We start from the raw sequence: 22,102 nt of genomic DNA on the forward strand, positions 1-22,102 counted from the left end.
TATGTCTACCACCAAGAGACGGGACCTTTCCCCTCGACCTAGCCTTAAAGAGACACACACTAGCTATCGAGTTTACCTATATGGGGTTCATGCCAAGTCTGAGAATGGCGATCATTCTGTCAAAGTTCTGTCAAATCTTGAACTACACCGGGAAAATCCCTCTTTACCCCATATTTATGGGGGCACATAGTAAGTTTGTATCCACACTTTGTATTCATCAGGAAATATTGGTATTTTTTGTGGAATTTAAATCGATTGTTGAACGCCTTTTTCATTTGTCCGTCTTTTGATCGGTCGATACATGCGAGGTGGAGCAACAACATCCTGGCTGATTCTTGAGGTGGACTTTCGGTATCGTATACTGATAAACAAAGTATCGATGTTTTGAAACCATCGCATGTAGCATTCAAGTGGATTTCTCAGGTTGGAAAGGACACGTGGAGAGTGAGGACTAGCTAAACTTGACTTGTGATCATCAAATCAAGTCTGATCCCGGTGAATAGATTCTCGGGCATTTCCCACATGAGTGTAGGGGTCAGCGGAATTGGAACATCCCCATATATGAACACAAACAATTTGCTCAAAGTGATCAGCCACTTTTTGAGAAAGGAAATTCTGGGTAAATTATCATGACTCCGGATAGTCTGGCTATCCGCTATGTTTTCGAGCCTTAGATAGGACTAAGACTGGTCGGAAATTTCCCTCCACAAATCCTCCGCTAGGGACAAAGGTATAATCTTTTTTCCTGCTACATATTTCTTGAAAGTGCTCCTGCACATATTCAAGGTCTGAAAGCCAGCTGCTTTTCCGCTCGAGAGTCGTAGGCAATGAATAATAGCTTGATCGTAAACACTCTCGACGTGATAACTTCATATTAGAGAAACCGGGATGTATATAAGTATACCCTCGACAACAAGTAGCTCTATTGAAGTTGTCATATGGTGCATACCAAGCACGATAAACGATCGCTCACCTAAGCTTAAACTCCAAGTTTGAGACGAATCGGGAGAGCAGCCGAGCAAATATATGTTGATATCCAAGCCGTCCTTCATATGATAACTTCATGGTGCGAGTTTCGCCTACTCGGGAGGCTTGAAAAAAAGCGAAACGGACATGGAGAGCCAAGTTTAATACCACCATCGAACAGTGCCTGGACCACGTCTTTGAGGGCCATGAGAAGTGGCGACCTGTAAGAGTGGCATCGGTACGGTGCTGTAACGCGAGATCGTACCAAGCCTGCTTCGAAGTGTATTGCGCTCCACGTTATACTCAAGCAGCAATTGAACTACACTATCATGACCGTGCAGCGATGAGTTTGATGGGAATATCAAATCATCATAAATGCGATTATTAATATCAATACCACTCTCAAGCATTACGTTTCACCAATGATTTGCAGCCAGAATAACATGCCTGTCTGTAAATGCACTCGTGAAACCAAACATACTCAAGGAGCGATAAGCCCGTTGTTCTGGTCGAACATCTTCCTCTTGAGGGTTTGCTAGCGCTCAGTATCAACATGGCAATACTTTCAGATTTGCTTCTCATCGCAGCATGTACTGCCTCACCATATCCACCTCGCGAAATTTTCACGTGGTACTGTCCCCTCTTCAATAGTGCTTCAACAAGATCGATTTGACTTCCTCCTGACGTTATTTATAAAGGCGATCCTAGAAGTGGCAGGCATTGAATAAATGACATTGGTAAATGTCTTCTAGATCATGGCGAAAGACTTGTTGGATGAAGCCTGGATCATAGCCTCGCCGCCCATAGCTAGGAGAATTCGTACAAATTCAGTGCTTTTCCAAAGTGCTGACAAGTCGAAAGATGCGCCAAATTATTCAATATCGAAGTTGAGACTGATGTTAGGAGTTGAAGATATCAGTGACTTAGAACATCAGTGCTGCTGGTCACTATAGCTGCCCTCAATGGGTGGTAATTGTCAAGCGAAGTGGAAAAATTCGATTACGAAAGCAATTTTTGAAAAGTCAAGGGTTCCATCCTCTTTGCAACATAGCCTGTGTTCGCTATCGATTCACATATTTGATAAGACATCGGCGATACTTGTTCGACCTTCTGGGAACGGTGCTAGCAGATATACTGAATAGCTCAATTGATGAGCGAAAGTATGAAGTTTTCAAGTTCCTTTTCTTTTGAGCATGAATAAGATGTCTCATTAGATGCGTCTTTACGTGCTCTCGCTAAAAGGCCAAGGCATTGATCAAATTATTGACCGGCGCTGATGCATCACTTACATAATGAAGGCAAGTGGCATTCCAGATTCTATTGTTGGAGAAGTCTATGTATGATATAAGTATTCAGTACTAAATCATTTCTGAGTCTGAACATTCTGGCTTGTTGGCTTACTAGGAATAGTACAAAGCTTTAGAGCTTCCACAAGACTGACAGTGTATAAATCTGATCAAAGAGAAGACAACCCAACCCTTGCGGAAGTTCATAGATCTTAGTCATAGACATCAGGAGCGACACCATGGTCAAGGAAATCTCAGCAGTATTAGAACCTTTTTAGTAGGATAGAAAGTTGATGGAACATTAATATTACTTCGAGTTTGATGACTCAAATAGGTGAAGTTTTGATTTCCCGTGTGCCGTTCCTTAAGATATTGCTGAAGTAAGCGCTCTAGATTTTTTGAGGAATATATCAGGTGAGAGGATTGACAACACACTGGCCAACTGAACGACCTAACCTAACCTAATTAGGCGACACATAAGCAGAATACCACTCTCGGGGTGCTTTCTAAGCTATGAAGCCCTGAATGTTTTAAGGTATGTCTGTTCAATTGACAGGTGAACTCTTCTTCGCGTATTTGTCTAATTCGAATTAGGTTACAAGCTTGTGCTTGTGCTGACCTCCCTATAATTGCCCTGCGATGCCTATTCAATCCATACACTTTATATCTCTGGATGTACTTCTGGATTTACCTTAATGTTTGAAGTGTTTAAGTGGTGTTTGTGGTTAAGACTCGAGATAATACAACCTATTTCAAAAAGACAATCTCATTAGTGGAATTCGACATCATATCAATCGAATATTATCTACCTTCTACCTTCCACATTATGAACAGTATCAGTCTTAGCTTTCGATATGTAGCATATACATTCGACTTAAACGATTGAGATGAATTTTGCTTCAATTTTGAGATATATTGTCCTGCAGTCCTACTCTATGTTCGAGTTGAACCGGTTTGGTGGTTCGTTCATCATACAGGACAGGAAACTCAAAACGTGGAAAGAACGAAATATATAAATTCAAGAAAAGTAAGTACGGTAACGAGAAGGCTACGTTACATTATTTTCGAATGGCAAGTATGGATATTTTCTCTTCATTTCTCAAGTTCTCACACTAAGTGTTCCGGGAAATGTTGCAAGAATGCGATTACCTGCAAACATCAACAGCAGACATCATACTTCTCTCATTGTTCTTGTCATAATCTCAATTTGTTTCTATGTCTTCCTCATCAGTAGTTATATTCGCCCGGCCGATATTATCCGGCAAAAGTACCTGAAGAGCACGCATCAATACAGCGAAATAAACAACGACATATTCAATTTCCCTCCTGTCTCCTCTAGCTCCATTTTAGCCGTGTGCGAAACCACACGATGGAATCCAGAGATTGTATTTACATGTGATAATTCTGTCGGTGGAGTTGGAAACATACGGAACTCAATACTAAATTGTGTGCGGTATGCGATATCAGCAGGCGCAAGCCTAGTCATCCCACGAATCATCCTTCGAAACGCTCAAGATATTTCAAAGATACACACTGGTAAAAGGACCGGTATAGATTTTATGTTTGATGTTCCGCATTTCATTGATTCACTCAAACTCTCTTGTCCGCAATTGGTGCTTTTTCGATATGTTGATGATGTTCCTAATCGAGCGAAGGGAAGTGGTCCGATTACTTTGTTACCTGAAAGTTTAGTTTCTGAAGTAATCCCAAAAACAGGACTCGAGCACCCAGAGACTTGGAGGGGATTATCGCAGGATTGGCTGGAGGTGCTCTTCAATTCCATGGTGAAAGCGACCATGGAAACACCAGTTTTGATTGAGCTTGGGAGATCTTATCTGCAGTATCCGATATATTCTGATGATGAGGACTTCGCTCTTTCTTTCGGTAGCATTTTGAAATTCAGACAAGATGTGAGAGTTCTAGCCACCACAGTTCTGCAGAATCTGTTGTCTACATACAACATATCTCGGAACATCTCTCATCCAATTCTTCCTGATGCATTTTTCGGTGTACATCTAAGAACAGAGATAGATGCCGTGAAAGCCTGGCCCAGCAAAGATTGGATCTACCAACGTTACGAAGTACAATCAAAACACTACTTGCATAGAATAGCCTCTACAAATCTCACCTTAATCTATGTAGCATCAGGAAACAAGACCGAAATTGCCAGATTGTCACGTGATGCCGCTGCATACGATCTCACTACCAAGTTCATGTTGCTTGATGCAAAGGATAGGGAGTATTTGAACACATTAGCATGGGATCAACAGGCATTGGTAGATTTTCTTGTTATGACGAAAAGTTCGATTTTCGTTGGGATAGGTCATTCGAGTTTTACCTGGAATGTCGCGTTGAAGAGACATGTGTATTCGCAGATGAAGGAGGGATATTTAGATGGACCGGAGATATTGAGTGATGAGTTGAGTGAGGTGTATGGGGTGACGGGCATGTATCAGTAATATGCGGCTTGTTTGTGGCCTTGATTGTGCTATGAAAGTTAAATGTTATAATTATGGATTGCTGTTTAAGCTATAGGACATATGAGTGATTGATTTGACTCGAGGTAAATATATATGCTGGGTCACGGAATTAATGAAATGATTGAGCAGTAATTTTCCGAGTTGCTTGGATCGATACTTGGAGAGGGGCTGTGACAATTCTGAAGTGGCGTGAGCTTTTAATGAATAAATCAGGGTTGAGCAGCGTTAGAGTTCGTGTTGAATAATAGGAGGGTACTTTGATACATGAAAGAACATCGAATATTGTCGAAGCGTAGTCTCAAAGCATAAAGAGCAGAATTTGAATTTCGGGTACAGGATTAGTAGCCAAAGGATATTATACGCTGAACGTTCAACGTGGCAGAGATTTTTTTAATATGAATACAAAATAGAACACTGATAATCAAGAGAAAATCACAAAGCATTCATTCATAAGTAAGGCAAAATCGTTCTATTTGAAGCTATAACATGAAAAGCTAGCTATCAAGACGAATGCCAAAAATCCACGATGTGTATGTAAAATGAGTGTAACGGTCGCAACTCGCCTATTTCGTTTACCCCTTCTATGAAATTACCTCCCCTCCAGACCCTTTTCCTTCAAAAACCACCTGATATTTATGTTTTTTTTCCTGCCTAGACTATTACTACTATTAAGAAAACAATAATGTAAAACGAACGTGAATATCGCAAGCGTAGATGTTAAAGGAAATGTTACGCTCTCCAAGGATCTTACAATCAAAGACCATGATGACTGTTAACCTTCAAAGTGATGATGACCGCCACCACTCTGGGAACTCCCACCATCCCATTGCTGACTGCTGCTGCCGGATTGCTGATCGCTGCCACCCAAACGATGGCCACCATCTCTGCGAGTATTACTCTGACCACCTGAGCGATTATCATAGATTGACATGCCAGCGGTTTCGGGTTTGACGGCTCCTTGTTGCTCGTCACAGACATGATTGCATTCCTGAACATCTCTTGTAGGGTCGCAATAGTGCTCGTGCTTAGGAGGAAATAGTCTTTCTCGAGTCTCCTTTGACCATTGAATGAAGGTAGGGTCTTTGGCTGAATGAGTTGCGATACTGGGATCGATAGCTGAGACGCGGTCCTCAGCTATTGGCCACTGTTCGGCTCCGGCTTCTGGGGGCTGCGTCAATTGCCACGCTTGCTGCTGGTCCCGTTCTTCGCGAGTAACTTCAAGAGAATACCGTGGTTTTCCCCCAAAATCAATTGTCGTCCAGTAATACACGCCTCCAATTTTGTCTCGTACAATTATCCAATTCTGAGCTATATTGTCGCTTTGGTGGTGTCCATCGTATGTGCGTGGTGGTTCTGGAATTCGTGGGGCAGGTAAATCATCAAAGCTGATGATAGCTGCAGCGCCCTTCGCTATTTGTTCCAAATGCCCACTGTAAGGATGGTAGTCGCCGTCATTAGGTCCTTCTTCATCTCCAGTTCCCTTTCCCTTTCCCTTGGACATATTGTATGTTTTATGATTTAAGGTTCTCTCCAAGGAGACGGTAAAATTGGACCCTGTTGGTGACGTGTGATCGCCTTTTCGAATAAGGCGAGGATTGATTTTGTTGGAAGGAAACGATGACGAGGAGTGCAATCTTCGGTATAAAACCGAGACACTGAATAAGTTTCGAAGCTGGGTATGTATTCTGTTGACAGTAGATGCTGGATGCTAAATGATGTGATATCGGTTGATGTAGTAAGGCTGCGAGAATACAGATACGAAGAGGGTATTTGCGAGCAAAGTTGAGTTTCGAATTTAGGATATATTACTTAGGGTTGAAATAGTAGATTCGGGATCGAGATGTTGTAGTTAATGAAGAAAAAAAGTTGAACCAAAGGGGGGAAAGCTGAAGTATTTATACAAAAAATGTGAGGCTTTCAAGGCATCGACAGTTACCATGAATCATTATTTTGTAGTCATTCCAGGTGGTTGTGTGTCAAATAATGTTGTATATTTATGAATAGTATGATTTAAGAAAGAAATGTAGTGACTGTTGGGAGCGCCTTCAGTGACACTGGATCTTTTTGGGTGATTCGAAAAATGGCTATGAGTGGGGCATTTTAGGAGTGATGCTACCAGTCAACTGAGAGTGGTAATTTCTGCCAAGTAACCGTCATTCCTAGGTTAAATTTGTCAAATATCGCTCATGAGCAACATGGCCCTGGAGAAAACTGAAGTCATTTTTGACGGACATCTTTAAAGGGCGATTCAAAATGTGAAGGCAAGTACCTCAGTCATAGAGGCGTACAAGAATTTACCAATGAATCAGAAGATTTTTTTAGATATGATAATAGTACTTTGAATTGAAAGTCATTTCGAAAGTCAAAATTATTAAATATAACCCCAAGTCCAATGGATGGTATGATATGGGCAGAAAATAGAGTCATTTGATGGTAAATAATTCATTCAGTTATATTTCAGATGAGCGAATCTGTAGTTCATAACGAGAAAACTTTCCGATTCAAACAGAAAGATACCAACCGTTCAGTCACTGATCAAGTAGAGATATGGGATGTTGAGAAAGCCGGTGATCAAAAATCTGTTTTCAGCATTCTTGGTTATTATGATTACGATTTTGGAAAGTATAGTAAAGATTCAAGATCTCATGTCTGTGCCTGATTGTGCTTTTTCCGATGATGATATCTGCACAAGTACCCGCGAAGCAAGAATTTTGCGCTGTGGCACGAAATACCTAGGACTTCATTGTCGGACTGATACACGAGAAGAATTTTTGCAGTGAATGATCACAATAAAAGCTTGAGTGATATTTGTGTGGGCATATAGAAGTGGGAGAAACATTGTGATGCTTCTGGGAATAATGGATACATAAAGGTGATAGTGTTTGCGTATGAATCAATAGGTTTTGAGTTAATGTATCTTTCACTAAACAATTATAGACGCAAAGTCTCTCGCGTGATGTACAGGAAAAATCATGCAAATGTGATGATAAAATGTTATGCTGCGGAGAAATAAACATTGCGATGTACTTTGATAGAACACAATGAAATTCTAGACTATAAATCGAGCATTTCCCTTTTACAATGCCAGATGATGCTTTTCCTGATCCATCAACATAAATGCAAGAGAAAGGTCACTGTTCCTTATTTTTTGGTGCAGGATTCTACTCTTCCTTACTATTATCAAAGCACTAACTTCTTTTCGGAGTCATGGAGCTTGTTACTTTGTAACATCTGAGAAACTAGATGGTAAAATAGGCCGTCGCATTGAGGGAACCAGCAGAGACAACAGTTGAGCGATGATTACTCTGTCGAACACTCATAAATTAATTAATCACCTTGACTCCTTGCGTCTTTTGTGAATGAATCTGAGAATCATTCCAGACTTTACGATCCGACAACTTGAGGAACTTTGAACGATCCACACTTAATAATGAACTTGTACCGCTTGAGGTAGAAGCTGTAGCATGAGGTAGATATTGGACAATGAAGCAATAGCATCAAAATCTCAGAAACTGGGCAGATATTCAAGGTCGATCCTATGGTCTGTAAAATGGCGACAGTGATGATGTATCCATGAAAGATGGTAGGAGTGGCTGGTATTAGCTCTCTACATGTTTGTAGATTTAAATGACATACCAGGACTTGCGTAGTAACTAAAGATCATGATGGTTCATTTCCATGGAAAGAGGTAAGAAGTGGTATATACATACCTATCTAGATGTCACCGACCTGATGATGATTGTGAAAAATGGTGATGAATTGGATACATTTCGATGAATATGGATAACGTAATGACTCGGATGAAGTGGCTGAATCAAAGAAAATATCCTGTGGCTTTCTATAGTGGATGTGACGCACCGTTTAAAAGATCAATATTCAACGATTTTGATTGGACAATAATTAATTTCCTATTCGAATTTCATGCATTCCTCATTACTAATCCTGCCATTTCCACCTTCCACATCCCATAATTCTTACTTAACTCTCCTTCCGTATTTGTTCATTTCGGTCCCGATTTCTTGGTGCCGAGTTCTCATTGTCGCTATGGGAATTTTTGATTGAGATTTGGTTTCGTATTTTGGTCTTTTTCTTCTTCCGTTCTTCCTACTATTTTAAGTAGTATTGAACAAAATCTTGCCGCTGCCGTTTCTAACTGTTTTGGTTCCAAATCGTTCCCCGTCTTTCTGTCTCTACATAAAAAATTTGTATCTATTGCTCTTCTATATACTACAATCCATTCATTACTACCTCGCAACATCTCATCTATCTTGGCCGTGATAATCACCCGCGTCTTGTTTAACACAGCCTTCCTTTGTCTTTGCTTGGCATCTTGGACTTGATTCTGGACATTACATGACGACTTGACAACAAAATACGAGGCTACCCGCATTCTTTCGACCGAGGCGGTATAATAAAGTCACTTCTCCTGCTATCACTGCAATATAATATCCTCGACGCGCGTTCTCACACACAGCATGCGCTTCAGTACATCTATCTAATTCATCGATCAAAAGGCTCCCATCGCCACTATGGGATTGCTCCGCCAAATACGAACTTTGACGGGAAAGAATCTCCTCATCACACTCAATCGACATACGTTTAGCACCTCGATACGCACATTCATACTCCCAGTCGCATTAATCATATTTCTTAGTTATGCTAGAAATCTATTCATACCTCCTTCGACTTACGGTATTGGCTCGAGCCACACCATACGATCATTACCAGAAGGGCTGAAAGCCGCGACTGGTGGACGAAACACTTTGGCGTTTGTAAATAATGGCTTAACTGGTGGAGATATCGATGGTGTTATTGCTGCATTAGCTTCGCAGGCCGAAGGTGTTGGAGCAAAGGTGCAACGTTTGACCACTGAGGCGGAACTCCTGGATATCTGTAAAAGTACCTTAAGAGGAGCTACATCCTGTTATGGTGCCATTGTTTTCAATTCTTCTCCATCAGAAGGAACAGGAGGAATATGGAACTACACCATGCGTGCCGACGGCGCCTTTGGCACGGAAATTGATGTTACAAAGGACACAAATGATGCCGAGCTCTTCCTTCTGCCACTGCAGCGCGCCGTTGATTTTGCGATCGCCTCGAGAAACACAACAATTGATCAGACTGCTTTACCCACCACCGTTCACGAATATCCATACACTAGTCAAACACAAAAGCAACGCGAAACTGCAATTCGAACAAACTATCAATCTGCTATTATCAATATACTAGGTGTCGCTTTCTTGATTGGTATGGTTGGAGTCACATATCATCTGACTGGCTTCATTGCTTCCGAGCGAGAACTTGGAATGTCACAATTATTAGAAGCTATGATGCCCAATTTACGAAGATGGGAGCCCCAAGTAGCTAGGATAGTCTCATATCATCTAGCTTTTGATATCATTTACATACCAGGATGGATTATCATGGCTGTGGTTTTAGGGGTAGGAGTCTTCGCCCAAACTTCTATGGCTATTGTAATCATATTTCATGTTTTGGCTGGTCTTTCTCTCACATCATTCTCCATTCTAGGCGCAGCATTTTTCAAGAAAGCTCAACTTAGCGGCATCAGTCTTGCAATCATCACACTCCTACTTGGTGTCCTTGTTCAGGTCCTTGATGTGTCAAGTTCTGGAACTGTGGCTATTTTGAGTTTACTCTTCGCTCCGTGTAATTATGTATTTTTCTTGGTTTTCATGGCTCGTTATGAGAGGCAAAATATTGGCACCAATCTTGTACAAGCCGCTCCAAACAATCCATGGTCGCTACCAGGAATTGCTCTATGGGTATTCTTGATCATTCAAATACTTGTCTATCCAATTCTGGGGGCTTTAGTGGAACGCTACCTCTTTGGGACGACGTCTAAGGGGCGGTCCGTGGTTGGTCAAGGCTCCGAAAAGCATGCACAATCACTTGGATCCAATACCGTGGAGACCGTTAGATTGCAGAATTTCACGAAACACTACAAACCAAATTGGTTTCGACTCAAGACTGCTGGATTTACCAAGATTCCGAAGGCTACTGTCGTCGCCGTCAACGATCTAAGCTTGACCGCTAACAAAGGTCAAATCCTTGTCCTTCTTGGTGCTAATGGATCCGGAAAAAGTACCACCCTTGATGCCATTGCAGGATTAAATACTGTTACCAGTGGAAATATTACAGTTGATGGAACTGGAGGATTGGGGATTGCTCCGCAGAAGAATGTGCTTTGGGATGAGCTTACAGTAGAAGAGCATATACGCATCTTTAACAATATCAAATCGACGGGTCCGCGGGATAGCAAGGCGACTCTCGGGGAACTGATTACAGCAATCGACTTGGATCGAAAAATCGGAGCAAAATCTAAAACTTTGTCTGGTGGCCAAAAACGAAAGCTTCAGCTAGGAATGATGTTCACTGGGGGAAGCTCAGTGTGTTGTGTGGATGAAGTAAGTAGTGGGCTGGATCCCTTGAGTAGAAGAAAGATCTGGGATATTCTCCTAGCTGAAAGAGGCTCACGAACGATCATTTTGACAACACATTTCCTTGACGAAGCGGATCTTCTTGCCGATCGTATTGCAATACTGTCTAAGGGTACCCTTCGAGCCGAAGGTTCTTCTGTGGAGTTGAAAGAGAAGTTAGGAGGTGGTTATCGCATAAATCTTCCTATTGGCCACGAACACAAAGAACCCCCGCAGGTTGAGGGCGTAAATCAACACGCATCGTTTGGTCAAATGACTTATGTAGCTCCAACCTCCAAACAAGCCGCACAAATTATCAAGCGTCTCGAAGGAGAGAACATCACAGAATACCAGTTATCCGGTCCTACGATAGAAGATGTATTTCTACAATTAGCGGATGAGATTAGAGCTGAAAGCGAAGAGAGCCTTATCCTAAAAAACTTGTCATCTGACAACGAACAATCTGGGAAAGAAAAGGGGCCTGTTGACAAACTCGCCGTGGTCAGCACACATGAGCGTCCAGCATTGGAGCTTTATACAGGTCAAAACATCGGGTTCTTTCGTCAAGCGTGGGTCTTGTTTAGGAAGAGGCTGACTGTTCTCCGACGAAATTACCTGCCCTACATTGCTGCTCTACTTCTGCCCATCATTGCAGCTGGTCTTGTAACCCTTTTCCTAAAAGGATATAAAGGTGCCGGCTGTACGCCAACAGATCGAGTCTCCATTTCTGACTCGGAAAATCTCTTCGCGGTTGGCAGGTATGATCTTGTTGTTGGACCTTCCTCAAGGTTCACGACGGGAGTACTTACTTCGTTGTTTGAACCTTTATTATTTGGGTTGTTCCCTACCCAAGATCAAATTCAAAATCACACACATCTAGTCGATACTTTACCTCAGTTCAATAATTACATTGGTCAAAATTTTGCCAATGTCACCCCGGCGGGCTTTTTCCTTGATAACAGTGGTTCGCAAACCACACTTGCCTACAAAGGAAATGGCCAGATCTATAATGCTGTATGGGGTCAGAATGTTATGGATATATTGCTCACTAATATGACTATCGCTACACAATATTCACAATTCGATATTCCATGGGCACCATCAACGGGCAAGTCATTACAGCTTGTCGTCTACTTTGGTCTTGCGATGTCCGCCTACCCAGGATTCTTCTCCTTGTATCCTACTGTCGAAAGAACCAGAAATATTCGAGGCCTCCAATACTCTAATGGTGTTCGCTCACTCCCATTATGGCTCTCATATGTAGCCTTCGACTTTATCCTCGTTCTCATCTCAAGTGCATTGAGTGTCATAATCTTTGCGGCCGCGTCTTCAGTCTGGTACCATGTTGGCTATTTATTCATCATATTTGTGCTTTTCGGTTTGGCTTCAATTTTGTTGTCATACGTCGTGTCACTTTTTGCCAGCACACAACTTTCCGCATTTGCGTTTGCAGCTGCTGGACAAGCCGTCATGTTTCTCATTTACTTAGTCGGGTATCTTTGCACATTGACCTACGCTCCAATTAACGAAATCGATTCAACGCTCATTGTCGTGCATTTCGTTATTAGTGTTTTCACGCCAATGGGAAGTCTAATACGAGCATTATTCATTGCATTGAATCTATTTTCTACTACTTGTTCTGGCGAAGAATTGGCGCCTTACCCTGGTGGAATTCTACAATATGGCGGACCGATATTGTATCTAATCCTCCAGACTTTTGCTCTTTTTGCCATTCTCCTCTGGTATGATAGTGGCTCTATCGTCGCTTGGTTCCGAAGGCATCGCAAGTCATCTACCGCAGTCGCCGGAAATGAAATGCCTGCAGATGAAGAAATTGCGGAAGAACTTGTCAGAGTGAACTCATCAAATGATGGTCTTCGAGTCCTTCACCTGACTAAGAATTTCGGCTCTGTAACAGCAGTCGAAAATATGACATTTGGAATAAAGCGTGGTGAAGTATTTGCACTCCTAGGACCGAATGGTGCCGGAAAATCTACAACGATATCTTTAATCCGTGGCGATATACAACCGAGCAGGAATGGAGGAAATATTTTTGTGGAGAATATCGAAATTAATAGACATCGCGCAGATGCAAGAGCTCATCTGGGAGTCTGTCCTCAATTTGATGCTATGGATCAAATGACTGTCCTGGAGCATCTTACCTTTTATGCACGCGTTAGGGGTGTTCCAGCTATTGAGCATAACGTCCAAGCTGTTCTTCAAGCTGTTGGTCTCCAAGCTTTTGCTTCTCGCATGGCAACTAAACTTTCCGGCGGCAATAAACGAAAGTTATCTCTCGGCATCGCGCTGATCGGTAACCCGACTGTACTACTTCTTGACGAGCCGTCGTCCGGTATGGATGCAGCTTCAAAGAGAATTATGTGGAAAACCCTCGCTTCCGTTGTCCCGGGTCGTTCACTTTTGCTTACAACGCATAGTATGGAGGAAGCAGATGCATTGGCTGATCGTGCAGGTATCATGGCAAAAAGGATGTTGGCAATGGGAACTTCTGATCACTTGAGGAGCAAGTTTGGTGGTGCTTATTACGTTCATTTGGTTCTCAAAAGTGCTCCTCACACGACAGACGATGAGATACTGAAATTAAGAGCTTGGATCGATGATAATTTCCGGAATGCGATTATTGAAGATAAAACTTTCCACGGGCAAATGCGCTTCTCAGTTCCGATTTCGAGTTATTCTGATGTTCCAAAGCATCAAGGAGAGAAATTGCATATAGAATCAGACGATGATGAAATTAGCAGCCTTGGCGAAGGTAATTATGGAACTAAATTACGAGACACGGGGATAGGATCTTTGATAATGAAATTAGAGGATGAGAGGGAAAAATTGGGCTTAGAACATTATTCGGTCAGTCCGACAACGTTAGATCAGGTTTTCTTGACGATTGTTGGGAAACATAATATAGAGGAGGAGAATTATGCACCGCCTAAGGAGAAGAAGCGGCTTGGGGTTTGATGAAGTTGAGAAGGGGGAAGAAGGAATAGATTTTTGGTGTTGTGGGAGGAGAAAGGAGAGTGTAAAGAAGGAATAGAGGGGAGTTGTGGAGCAGAGTCTTAGAGATATATATATATACCATCGATACCATAGTACACGGGATATGATAGCATCGGATGGAGTTCTTCACACATAGATAATGATTATGGTAGATGTAATAGAAATGATATATTTGCTTAGTTAGTGTTTATCTCTGACTCTCCGTGAAACTTCAACCCTTTTACTGTATACTGTTTTTTTCTGATGGTAGTCATTGTGCAACTAGAGCGGTGGATTGCACTCACTTCGCTGTCTTGTGGTTAATGTTTACCGAGGAGATTTATAACGAGATGAGATATGATATGTGATATGTGATATTTTAGGTTTGTTTGATTGTAAGAGGTAAAAGAAGCGAAAAGAAGGCGATAAGAGTTAATTAGTTGGTCTTGGATATTAGTAGATGTTGTGGGATCTTAAGTTGTGGATGTAGTGGTGGTGAAATGTAATCTTAGAAATATATGATGGATGATGGATGATGGATGATGGATGGGAAGGATTTGGAAGATCAAGGGAAGGGGAGGCGGGAGGTGGAGTTTTGATTGGTGGTTTTGATGGGATTTTTTCTTAATTGGGGGGAAGAAGGGGTGGTGGAGGGTTATGATGGCGGAGAAAGATATTTCGAGAAAAGGAGAAGTACCCAAGAGAAGTATGTGGAACTGGAGTGAATGAGTTTCTCCTCAGAAGAAAAACAAGGGGTTTGTAGTCGAAACAGTAAGTTAATAAAATGGTAAATGATGGAAGAATTGATATGATACCTTCTAGTCTTAGAATTATATTGCTTGATTTGATGCAGTTCTTTAGGATGTTAATTGGGTTTTATTTACTGCTGCTAGTACCTAAGTATGTAGGGTAGTTGAGTATGGCCTGGAGGGTTGAAGATGCTTATCGATTCGTAGGGAATCTTCCTTGTCGATTGTTAAGTTATCCAGGTTCTTTTCTGAGTGGTTCGATAGACAGTCATGTATTATTTCATTGGGTGAAGGAGCTGTTCACCTCATTATTGTGTCCACCAGGTCTAAATCTCGCGTAAAAAATGCCCGAGTAAGGGGGAACTCTTGGCACAGGGGAAAATATTCAATATTATTAGATTTTCGGTACTACTTTATTCTTTATAATTTTGCATCGATATTATCTAGGTACTTAAAAATCTGCACTGTTGAATAGTCGTTCGATGCTTGGTTTCAGGGTTGATGTTGAAGAAAGAGAAGGAAAGAGACTTTGATAGAGTCATAAAGGTCTTCAAGTGTTGTGCTTCACCTCCCTTCTATAAGGAACTACAATGCACTTGAATCCATACATGATAAGATACCTAAGGTTTTAGCATGATACACAGTACAAAGACTACAAGCTCAGCTTAGGTGAAATTGCATAAAAAGAAGTCAAAAACATGTTTGAACTTGTAAGATGAATTTTTCTGCTGGAGCTTTGAGTGTTCAATAGAAGTCTACTTCATATCCACCTATTTAACTGCTCACTGTTGATGGTCTACTACCCGACAACTTGATAAGCGACTACATACAAAATGTTATCATACATCTCCATATTTAACACCTTGTTCGCAACAAATTTTTCAATAAAACCAAAGGCATACCCAGAAGTAGTAAGGACATCACATTCAGTACATCTCCCATTATTTGGCTCATTTTACCCAGTTTGCAACAAGTACTTACTTTATCCACACTCTAGGCTCAAACTACCACGCTGCCCGAAGCGTCCGAAAACAAGTCGATCGAAAATGAATATATTCTCTCAACTGAATATCTGCAGGAAAAAGCATACCACAGTTCATCTATAAGCCATAAATTTGCGCAGATTCTTCTCTGGGTATTTACTCCTTCTCATCTCGCTAGTCCCCTTCACTGTTACCAACAGTCTTGACTCTGTGCTAACAAAGGATCTAGGGTTTTGTAACAATTCCAATCACCCATATTCTCGTCATGCTCAGCCGATTTCGCTCCTCTGACTACTTCTGGGCTCCTGTCACTTACGTTATCTTCGTTATAGTAATACTTATTTCATACTTTCATATGCATCACGAGAAAAAGCTTGAAGGAGTTGAAGAAACTTACACCATAGCATGGGAAGAAAAAACTAGAAATATTGCGAAAATCATCCAGAATCGTATTTATGTCAAGGATCAAAAGACGTATGTACATCTATCTCTTCGTCATTTTGCCCTACCTCTCAATCTGAAAGTAAGACACTGATGCTGAGAATATAGTAAATTTCGAGCCTCTCATCTTGCGCAAATTCATCACCTTCAGTCGATTCCTGGAAATCAACATCCTAAGAGTATGGGGAACATGCGTCATGAGATGAGTGAGAAATATACCGCGGCGATAAAAGATATGACTTCTGAAACTAGGCTTATGCTTACTATTTATGTATTTCATAATATTTCACATTTTTCCATCCCCCACATTCCCTTCACCCTGACTGCTCTCCTATCTCCTATCTCTTTACTCCTCTGCATTAAAGAACACCCAACTAACTAACCATCACCTCCAAGCTCATAATCTCCGGAGCTATATCAACGGTATTCCTCTGGGCTGTACACCATTACTACCACCATCCCTCTTCTCTCCACGAATCGACGGATTATTTGGTATTAGTTTGTAAAGTTGTTGTGGGGATGATTATGTACATGTGGGTTTTGCATCAGACGAGATTCTGGATTGAGGAGTTCGGACGGGAGAGGAGGGGGATTATGAGGGGGTGGGATATCGTTGATTGAGGAAGAGACGAAGGGGAGAAGGATATGAGAGGGAGGGTGGTTGGTGGTTTTTGGGCTGTGGGTTGTGGGAAGGAAGGGCTTGGGATGTCGATGTCTGGTGTTTTTTTTTTTTTTCTTTTTTTTTATTTTGGTTTTGTGCTTGTTATCTCGGGTTTTGGGAAGTAGAAGAGAGGGGTATTGACTGCATGGTGCAGGTTGGGCCTGTTTTGTTTCTGCAGTTGACTTTTCTCTTGGAAATATTAAGGAAGTGATGGAATGCGCTGATGGGTTTGCAAGAAAGTTTCTGATTGGGATTTGGAGTAGATTGATATGTAGTTTGATACTTTGTTTGAACTAATACAGTGGAAACATCCACAGAACTTTAAGCTTATACTGACAGAACATATGAGATTGATTCTAAATCTCTGTATAGAAAGGATAGTTTGTATAAAAAATTAATTAGTCGTTGGTCAAATGATGGTAAGAAGCTGCATGTTCATTCATAAGATCTTGGGGGTTGTCTCGGCTCGAAAAGGGGAGTAATAACTACTATTGACATGATCTGGTTCTACTCTAGTATTTATCTGCCGAGGCGAAATAATCCCAACTAGATGATAAACTGTTTTATCAATAATAAATTTATAAATATCCAATGTATAATTAATAAATGCCTGTTATACAAACGCATGTACAGTTGGAGCATCATCTCCAGCCAAGGTTATAAGCACTGACCACTAATCCACAAACCTCGGCTCATCAAGCTTCCCCAGATTTCGCAAAAGCATCTTCAACCTCCCACTCAACCATCAAAACACGTGAAGCTCACTCACTCACTAGCTACCCCTTTACATGTAGTCCTAGGTCCGATTCTCCATCTCGAAACTAGGAAAGTCAATGACTCTAAGACATTTATACTCTACATCTTCATTTACATCGGTATCCATATTCATATACAAACTTATCAGACCCAAACATCTCGCATCCAGAACAGTAACGATAATACCAAGTTTTAGATGCTTTCACCGGGCAAGGATACATACATCTAGACAAAATATAGGATCTTTTAAACGACCAAGAATAGGAAGTAGAATTATGGCACCATCTCAGCCATCAAAATCCGATTTGGAAAAACAATACATGTCATCTACCAGCAGTCCAAAAGCAGATATAAAATCTAAAAAGCCAATTGCTGTCCCTCAGCCTAGTTCAAGGTATATACTTTCTCTTCGATCACACCCCATTCTATTCTCCTCCGTTCTCGATATTCCTTGCCCTACCACTTTCACTTCAATCCCAAATTAACCCATTCTTCCACTCTAGTATCCTCCTCATCTCACCTCAAAACCAAATCCTTCTCCTTCACCGTATTCGAACCTCCAGTGCCTTTCCATCGGCCCACGTCTTTCCAGGTGGAAACCTTGATCCCTATCATGAATCACCCATTCCACCCCCTTCATCTCCTTCTCGACATAGAGATTCCGAAGTTTATAGAATAGGAGCCATCCGAGAATGTTTCGAAGAATGCGGGATACTTTTAGCTCGTGCTTCTCAGGATAATGAAGCACAGAGAAATGATAAAGAGCCAGATGATTTATTACTAGAAATCCCGTCTTCGGAGCGCGAAAAAGCCCGCAAAGAAATTCATTCCAAGAACACAAAATTCACTTCCTGGGTCCAAGAAATAGGCGGGGAAATCGATACAGCTAATCTTCTCCCTTTTACCCGCTGGATTACACCAAGTAATTTACCGAAAAGATTTACAACGCAAATGTATTTATATTTCCTACCTCTAGACGCTGAGACGGGTATTGGAGAAAAAGAAAAAATGGTGCAAATACCAAGAGACGATGGAGGAATCGAACATACGGCTGCCGAATTTGGATATTGTGAAGATTGGTTAAAAAAGGCGAGAAAGAATGAAATTATTCTTTTCCCGCCTCAATTTTACTTGATGAATCTTTTGGTTCCGTTTTTGACTAAACCAGATGAGGGAAAAAGGTTCTCCAGAGATGAGTTAAAGGGGCAGAGGGAACGGGTTTTGGAATTTTTAAAGGGAGATGGAGGGGATGGAATGAGAGTGGAGTGGGGTGAGAAAGTTATGAGTCCGATTGGGATGGGGATGAGAAGGAGTGACGGAAGAGTGGTTTTGGGGTTGGATAGGCAGGGACCGGAATTGGAGGGGGAGGGCAGAATTGGAGATGCGACGAAGGTTATGCTTGTTAGGTTTTTGAAGGAGGGACCGAGGGATGTGGAGGTTAGGGGACGGAAGGAGGTTTTGGAGGAGGAGAGAAGGGGGAGGGTGGAAGCGGAGAAAGCGGGAGGGGCTAAGTTGTGAGAGGTTGTGAGAGCTGCACATTGTACATTACGTTGAGATGTTGGAAGAAGTGGCTTGTATATGTTGGTTGATATACATATTGTAGCAATTAGACTAACGGGAACATGACAGAATGACTTCCCCTAGTATGATTTTACATTTTAATCCTTTGGATAATAGTTGAAAGGTACCGAATACACTTTTATGGTTTCAATAGCCATCGAATCGCGATATCAAGCTACAAGTTCATCACAGCCATCATGAAAAGAGAAGCCATGCATCTCAACATCACCATGTGTCTAGCATCAATCATGATCCTTCCCTTGTACTATTCGCAGTCAAGTGTCCCTCGAAGTTGCATGCCCATAACGCCAAAACAGTCCTCAAACCGGACCAATAGATTCATGTCCAACTGCCCAACTCCCATCATGCCCATTTCAATCCTTCTCCGTACATTAATCATCCCCCTCAAATTTAGTACCTTTGTTCCTTTTCATCCTAAAGCTCATCTTCCTCCTCCTCCCCACTACCACCACCACCCACCATCCTCTCCCCTGCATCCTCATCCCCATCTTCACCCTCCCCATACTCCTCATAACTCGGCCACTGCACCTCAAAGTCCCCCTCAGAATCCCCCGCCAAAAACCTAAACGCAACCAATCCTCCCTCTTTCAACCCCAACGACTCAGGCGTATCACCTAATCCCAACTGTAACTCTGACCATCCTTTTTTAGGCTCGTACAGATCGAGCGGAATACCTAGTGCTATATCTTGGATTGAACTTGGGAGGGGAGTTTTGCGGTTGGTTTGGGTGGTGGTTGTGGATGTGCTGGGTGGGTTGAGACCGTCCGGGTATCGTTCTTGGAGGACGAAGAGGAGGCTTGTGAGGATTTGGGTGAAGGGTTGGGTGGTGGGTACGAGGAGGAGGATTGTGTGCGTTGTGTGTTTGAAGAGGAGGGTTAGGTCTGAGGGGTTTTGGAGGGTGGAGGTGCTGGAGTTTCTTTTGGGAGGCTGGTTTGCTTGTTAGATTTTGGGGGGTGTGGTTGGAAGAGGGGTGGTTATTTACCATTTTGATTTTGGTTGTTTGATTGATCGTTTGGGTCGAGAGGTGGTAAAGTGATCTATTGGATAGGATGATGTTTGTCTATGTCGTTGGTATTTGTGGTTGTGTTGTGTTGTAATTTATTTCTTTGTAAGATTTATCAATGAATGTATATACTATGTAAGTAGGCGGAATTGACGAACAAGCACCAGTTAACCTTATAGAATTTCTTTTGCGACGCGATGACATTCGCGAAAACAGCTGACCATCAAAAGAGTAATTCTCAATCTTCAGCCTTGTACGATATCATACAATTTCACGACTAATACAGCATATCAAACCATTCGACTCTTCAAAATCATTCATTTAATCAATAAATCAATAAACCAATCCATAAATCATGGATCCCTCTATCAACCCTCCTCCAACCGACGAAGAACTTCTCGAAATCCAAATGAAAGCCTGGCGCAAACAACAGCACGAAGCCCTCAAACTTGATTCCCGCATGTCTATTCCCTACGGCGCGCGTCTTCCCCTCTGCACATCGATATCTTTCGTCTGCGGCATGGCACTTGGAATATCCCACGGGTCAAAAACGGCCGCTTTACGATTTCGAGCCGAAAATGCTCATCGATTACCTACTTCCCCTACGGGTTGGTATTTATATCACAAGAGCAAGAATTATCATACTGGGCTTGGGGGAGTGAAGGAGGGGTTGAAGATGGGTTCTAGGATTGCTTTTTGGACGGCTGGTTTGTTGGCCATTGAGGATATGTGTGATAGGTGGAGGGGGAGGAAGGATGTGCTTAATACTGTGGTTGCGAGTTTGAGTGTTGCGGGGGGTTTTAGTTTATGGAGTGAGTTACTTTTGATTTGTACATTCTTTGGGAGTTTGTGCTGTGATTGGGTGTGGAGATGTGGTGATGATGGTAAATATGATCAAATGCTTTTTTTGTTGCGTTGCCTCATTCCCCGCGCATGAGATGATGAGCATTGGTAGATATGCATGCAGATGGCAGATCAATACGACAAGATGAAATATCGATATTAATATCAATATTAATACTAATTCGACTCTTCTTTCTAGATCGTTTCCCGATAACTACAGCAGCTAGAACAGCTAAAACAGGATTAGCATTTGGTATAGGATATGGATTGGTACAAGATGCGGTTGGTTATGCAAGAGGAAGAAGATTGGGATATGTGGATTTCTTAATGGGAGCTGGAAGAAGAGGGGAAAAAGAAGAATCGAGATATGAAAGGACGACAATATGAAGAATGGTAAGAGTAAGAAATTAAATGGAAAATCAGATGGTAATTATATCCATTTAATCATTCAAATGACAGACAAGACTCATTATTCTCTTCATTTTGTTACCCCTTCAATTTATCATCTCGTTATTTGATTCTGATCTAATATATATCCGACAGTTTACAGACTAACCTCTACAACATCGGCATTGATAAGTTTTTCTTAGTGTGCACTGTGCATCCAAAGTACCGGTACCTACATCGCTTTTCTTCGGTTTAAGAATTCGATAAGTCACAACAAGCATTTATGGATTATTAAAAGAACCAATCAGATTCATCAAATTTGTAGTGGATATGAGACGATAAGCTTTGATCTCATGGTTGTCGCCGGCTTGTTGGTACCGATAAGCTTCAGGAATATTCATCCCCTCTATCTACCTTGGATTTATTTGATACTATTCAGCTAAACTCCGATTTCGCTATTGTTTTTCTTCGTTTTCTTTGGATTCCTTCTAATTCTCATTTACTATTTATTTCTTGTCAGTCCGGATTTCTTCTT

At 41.7% G+C, this 22,102-nt stretch overlaps 10 protein-coding genes across 10 annotated transcripts; 7 read left to right on the forward strand and 3 right to left on the reverse strand.

Annotated features, from left to right (window-relative positions):
* Positions 1-1,519: 1,519 nt before the first annotated feature.
* SS1G_12065 (predicted protein) lies at positions 1,520-1,639 on the forward strand (the record flags this gene model as incomplete). Its single annotated transcript, XM_001586986.1, has 1 exon — positions 1,520-1,639. One exon carries the CDS (start codon positions 1,520-1,522, stop codon positions 1,637-1,639), a length of 120 nt encoding a protein of 39 aa, XP_001587036.1.
* Positions 1,640-3,621: 1,982 nt separating this feature from the next.
* SS1G_12066 (hypothetical protein) lies at positions 3,622-4,711 on the forward strand (the record flags this gene model as incomplete). The annotated part of the gene is made up of 2 exons (XM_001586987.1): positions 3,622-3,637; positions 3,720-4,711. The coding sequence occupies 2 exons, from the start codon at positions 3,622-3,624 to the stop codon at positions 4,709-4,711; spliced, it is 1,008 nt and encodes a 335-aa protein (XP_001587037.1).
* A 793-nt stretch (positions 4,712-5,504) lies between these two features.
* Positions 5,505-6,233, reverse strand: SS1G_12067 (predicted protein; the record flags this gene model as incomplete). Its single annotated transcript, XM_001586988.1, has 1 exon — positions 5,505-6,233. One exon carries the CDS (start codon positions 6,231-6,233, stop codon positions 5,505-5,507), a length of 729 nt encoding a protein of 242 aa, XP_001587038.1.
* Positions 6,234-7,193: 960 nt separating this feature from the next.
* Positions 7,194-7,391, forward strand: SS1G_12068 (predicted protein; the record flags this gene model as incomplete). The annotated part of the gene is made up of 1 exon (XM_001586989.1): positions 7,194-7,391. The coding sequence occupies one exon, from the start codon at positions 7,194-7,196 to the stop codon at positions 7,389-7,391; it is 198 nt and encodes a 65-aa protein (XP_001587039.1).
* A 664-nt stretch (positions 7,392-8,055) lies between these two features.
* SS1G_12069 (predicted protein) lies at positions 8,056-8,396 on the reverse strand (the record flags this gene model as incomplete). The annotated part of the gene is made up of 2 exons (XM_001586990.1): positions 8,056-8,189; positions 8,369-8,396. 2 exons carry the CDS (start codon positions 8,394-8,396, stop codon positions 8,056-8,058), a joined length of 162 nt encoding a protein of 53 aa, XP_001587040.1.
* Positions 8,397-9,261: 865 nt separating this feature from the next.
* On the forward strand, positions 9,262-14,145 carry SS1G_12070 (hypothetical protein; the record flags this gene model as incomplete). Its single annotated transcript, XM_001586991.1, has 1 exon — positions 9,262-14,145. One exon carries the CDS (start codon positions 9,262-9,264, stop codon positions 14,143-14,145), a length of 4,884 nt encoding a protein of 1,627 aa, XP_001587041.1.
* A 1,465-nt stretch (positions 14,146-15,610) lies between these two features.
* SS1G_12071 (predicted protein) lies at positions 15,611-16,842 on the forward strand (the record flags this gene model as incomplete). The annotated part of the gene is made up of 4 exons (XM_001586992.1): positions 15,611-15,622; positions 16,125-16,369; positions 16,445-16,542; positions 16,733-16,842. The coding sequence occupies 4 exons, from the start codon at positions 15,611-15,613 to the stop codon at positions 16,840-16,842; spliced, it is 465 nt and encodes a 154-aa protein (XP_001587042.1).
* Positions 16,843-18,028: 1,186 nt separating this feature from the next.
* Positions 18,029-19,271, forward strand: SS1G_12072 (hypothetical protein; the record flags this gene model as incomplete). Its single annotated transcript, XM_001586993.1, has 2 exons — positions 18,029-18,147; positions 18,257-19,271. The coding sequence occupies 2 exons, from the start codon at positions 18,029-18,031 to the stop codon at positions 19,269-19,271; spliced, it is 1,134 nt and encodes a 377-aa protein (XP_001587043.1).
* A 477-nt stretch (positions 19,272-19,748) lies between these two features.
* Positions 19,749-20,319, reverse strand: SS1G_12073 (hypothetical protein; the record flags this gene model as incomplete). Its single annotated transcript, XM_001586994.1, has 2 exons — positions 19,749-20,261; positions 20,317-20,319. The coding sequence occupies 2 exons, from the start codon at positions 20,317-20,319 to the stop codon at positions 19,749-19,751; spliced, it is 516 nt and encodes a 171-aa protein (XP_001587044.1).
* A 373-nt stretch (positions 20,320-20,692) lies between these two features.
* SS1G_12074 (hypothetical protein) lies at positions 20,693-21,567 on the forward strand (the record flags this gene model as incomplete). Its single annotated transcript, XM_001586995.1, has 2 exons — positions 20,693-21,149; positions 21,380-21,567. 2 exons carry the CDS (start codon positions 20,693-20,695, stop codon positions 21,565-21,567), a joined length of 645 nt encoding a protein of 214 aa, XP_001587045.1.
* Between the last annotated feature and the right edge of the window lie 535 nt (positions 21,568-22,102).

This window comes from Sclerotinia sclerotiorum, genomic scaffold (genome assembly GCF_000146945.2).
Source record: "Sclerotinia sclerotiorum 1980 UF-70 scaffold_19 genomic scaffold, whole genome shotgun sequence".
Lineage (NCBI taxonomy): Eukaryota > Fungi > Ascomycota > Leotiomycetes > Helotiales > Sclerotiniaceae > Sclerotinia > Sclerotinia sclerotiorum.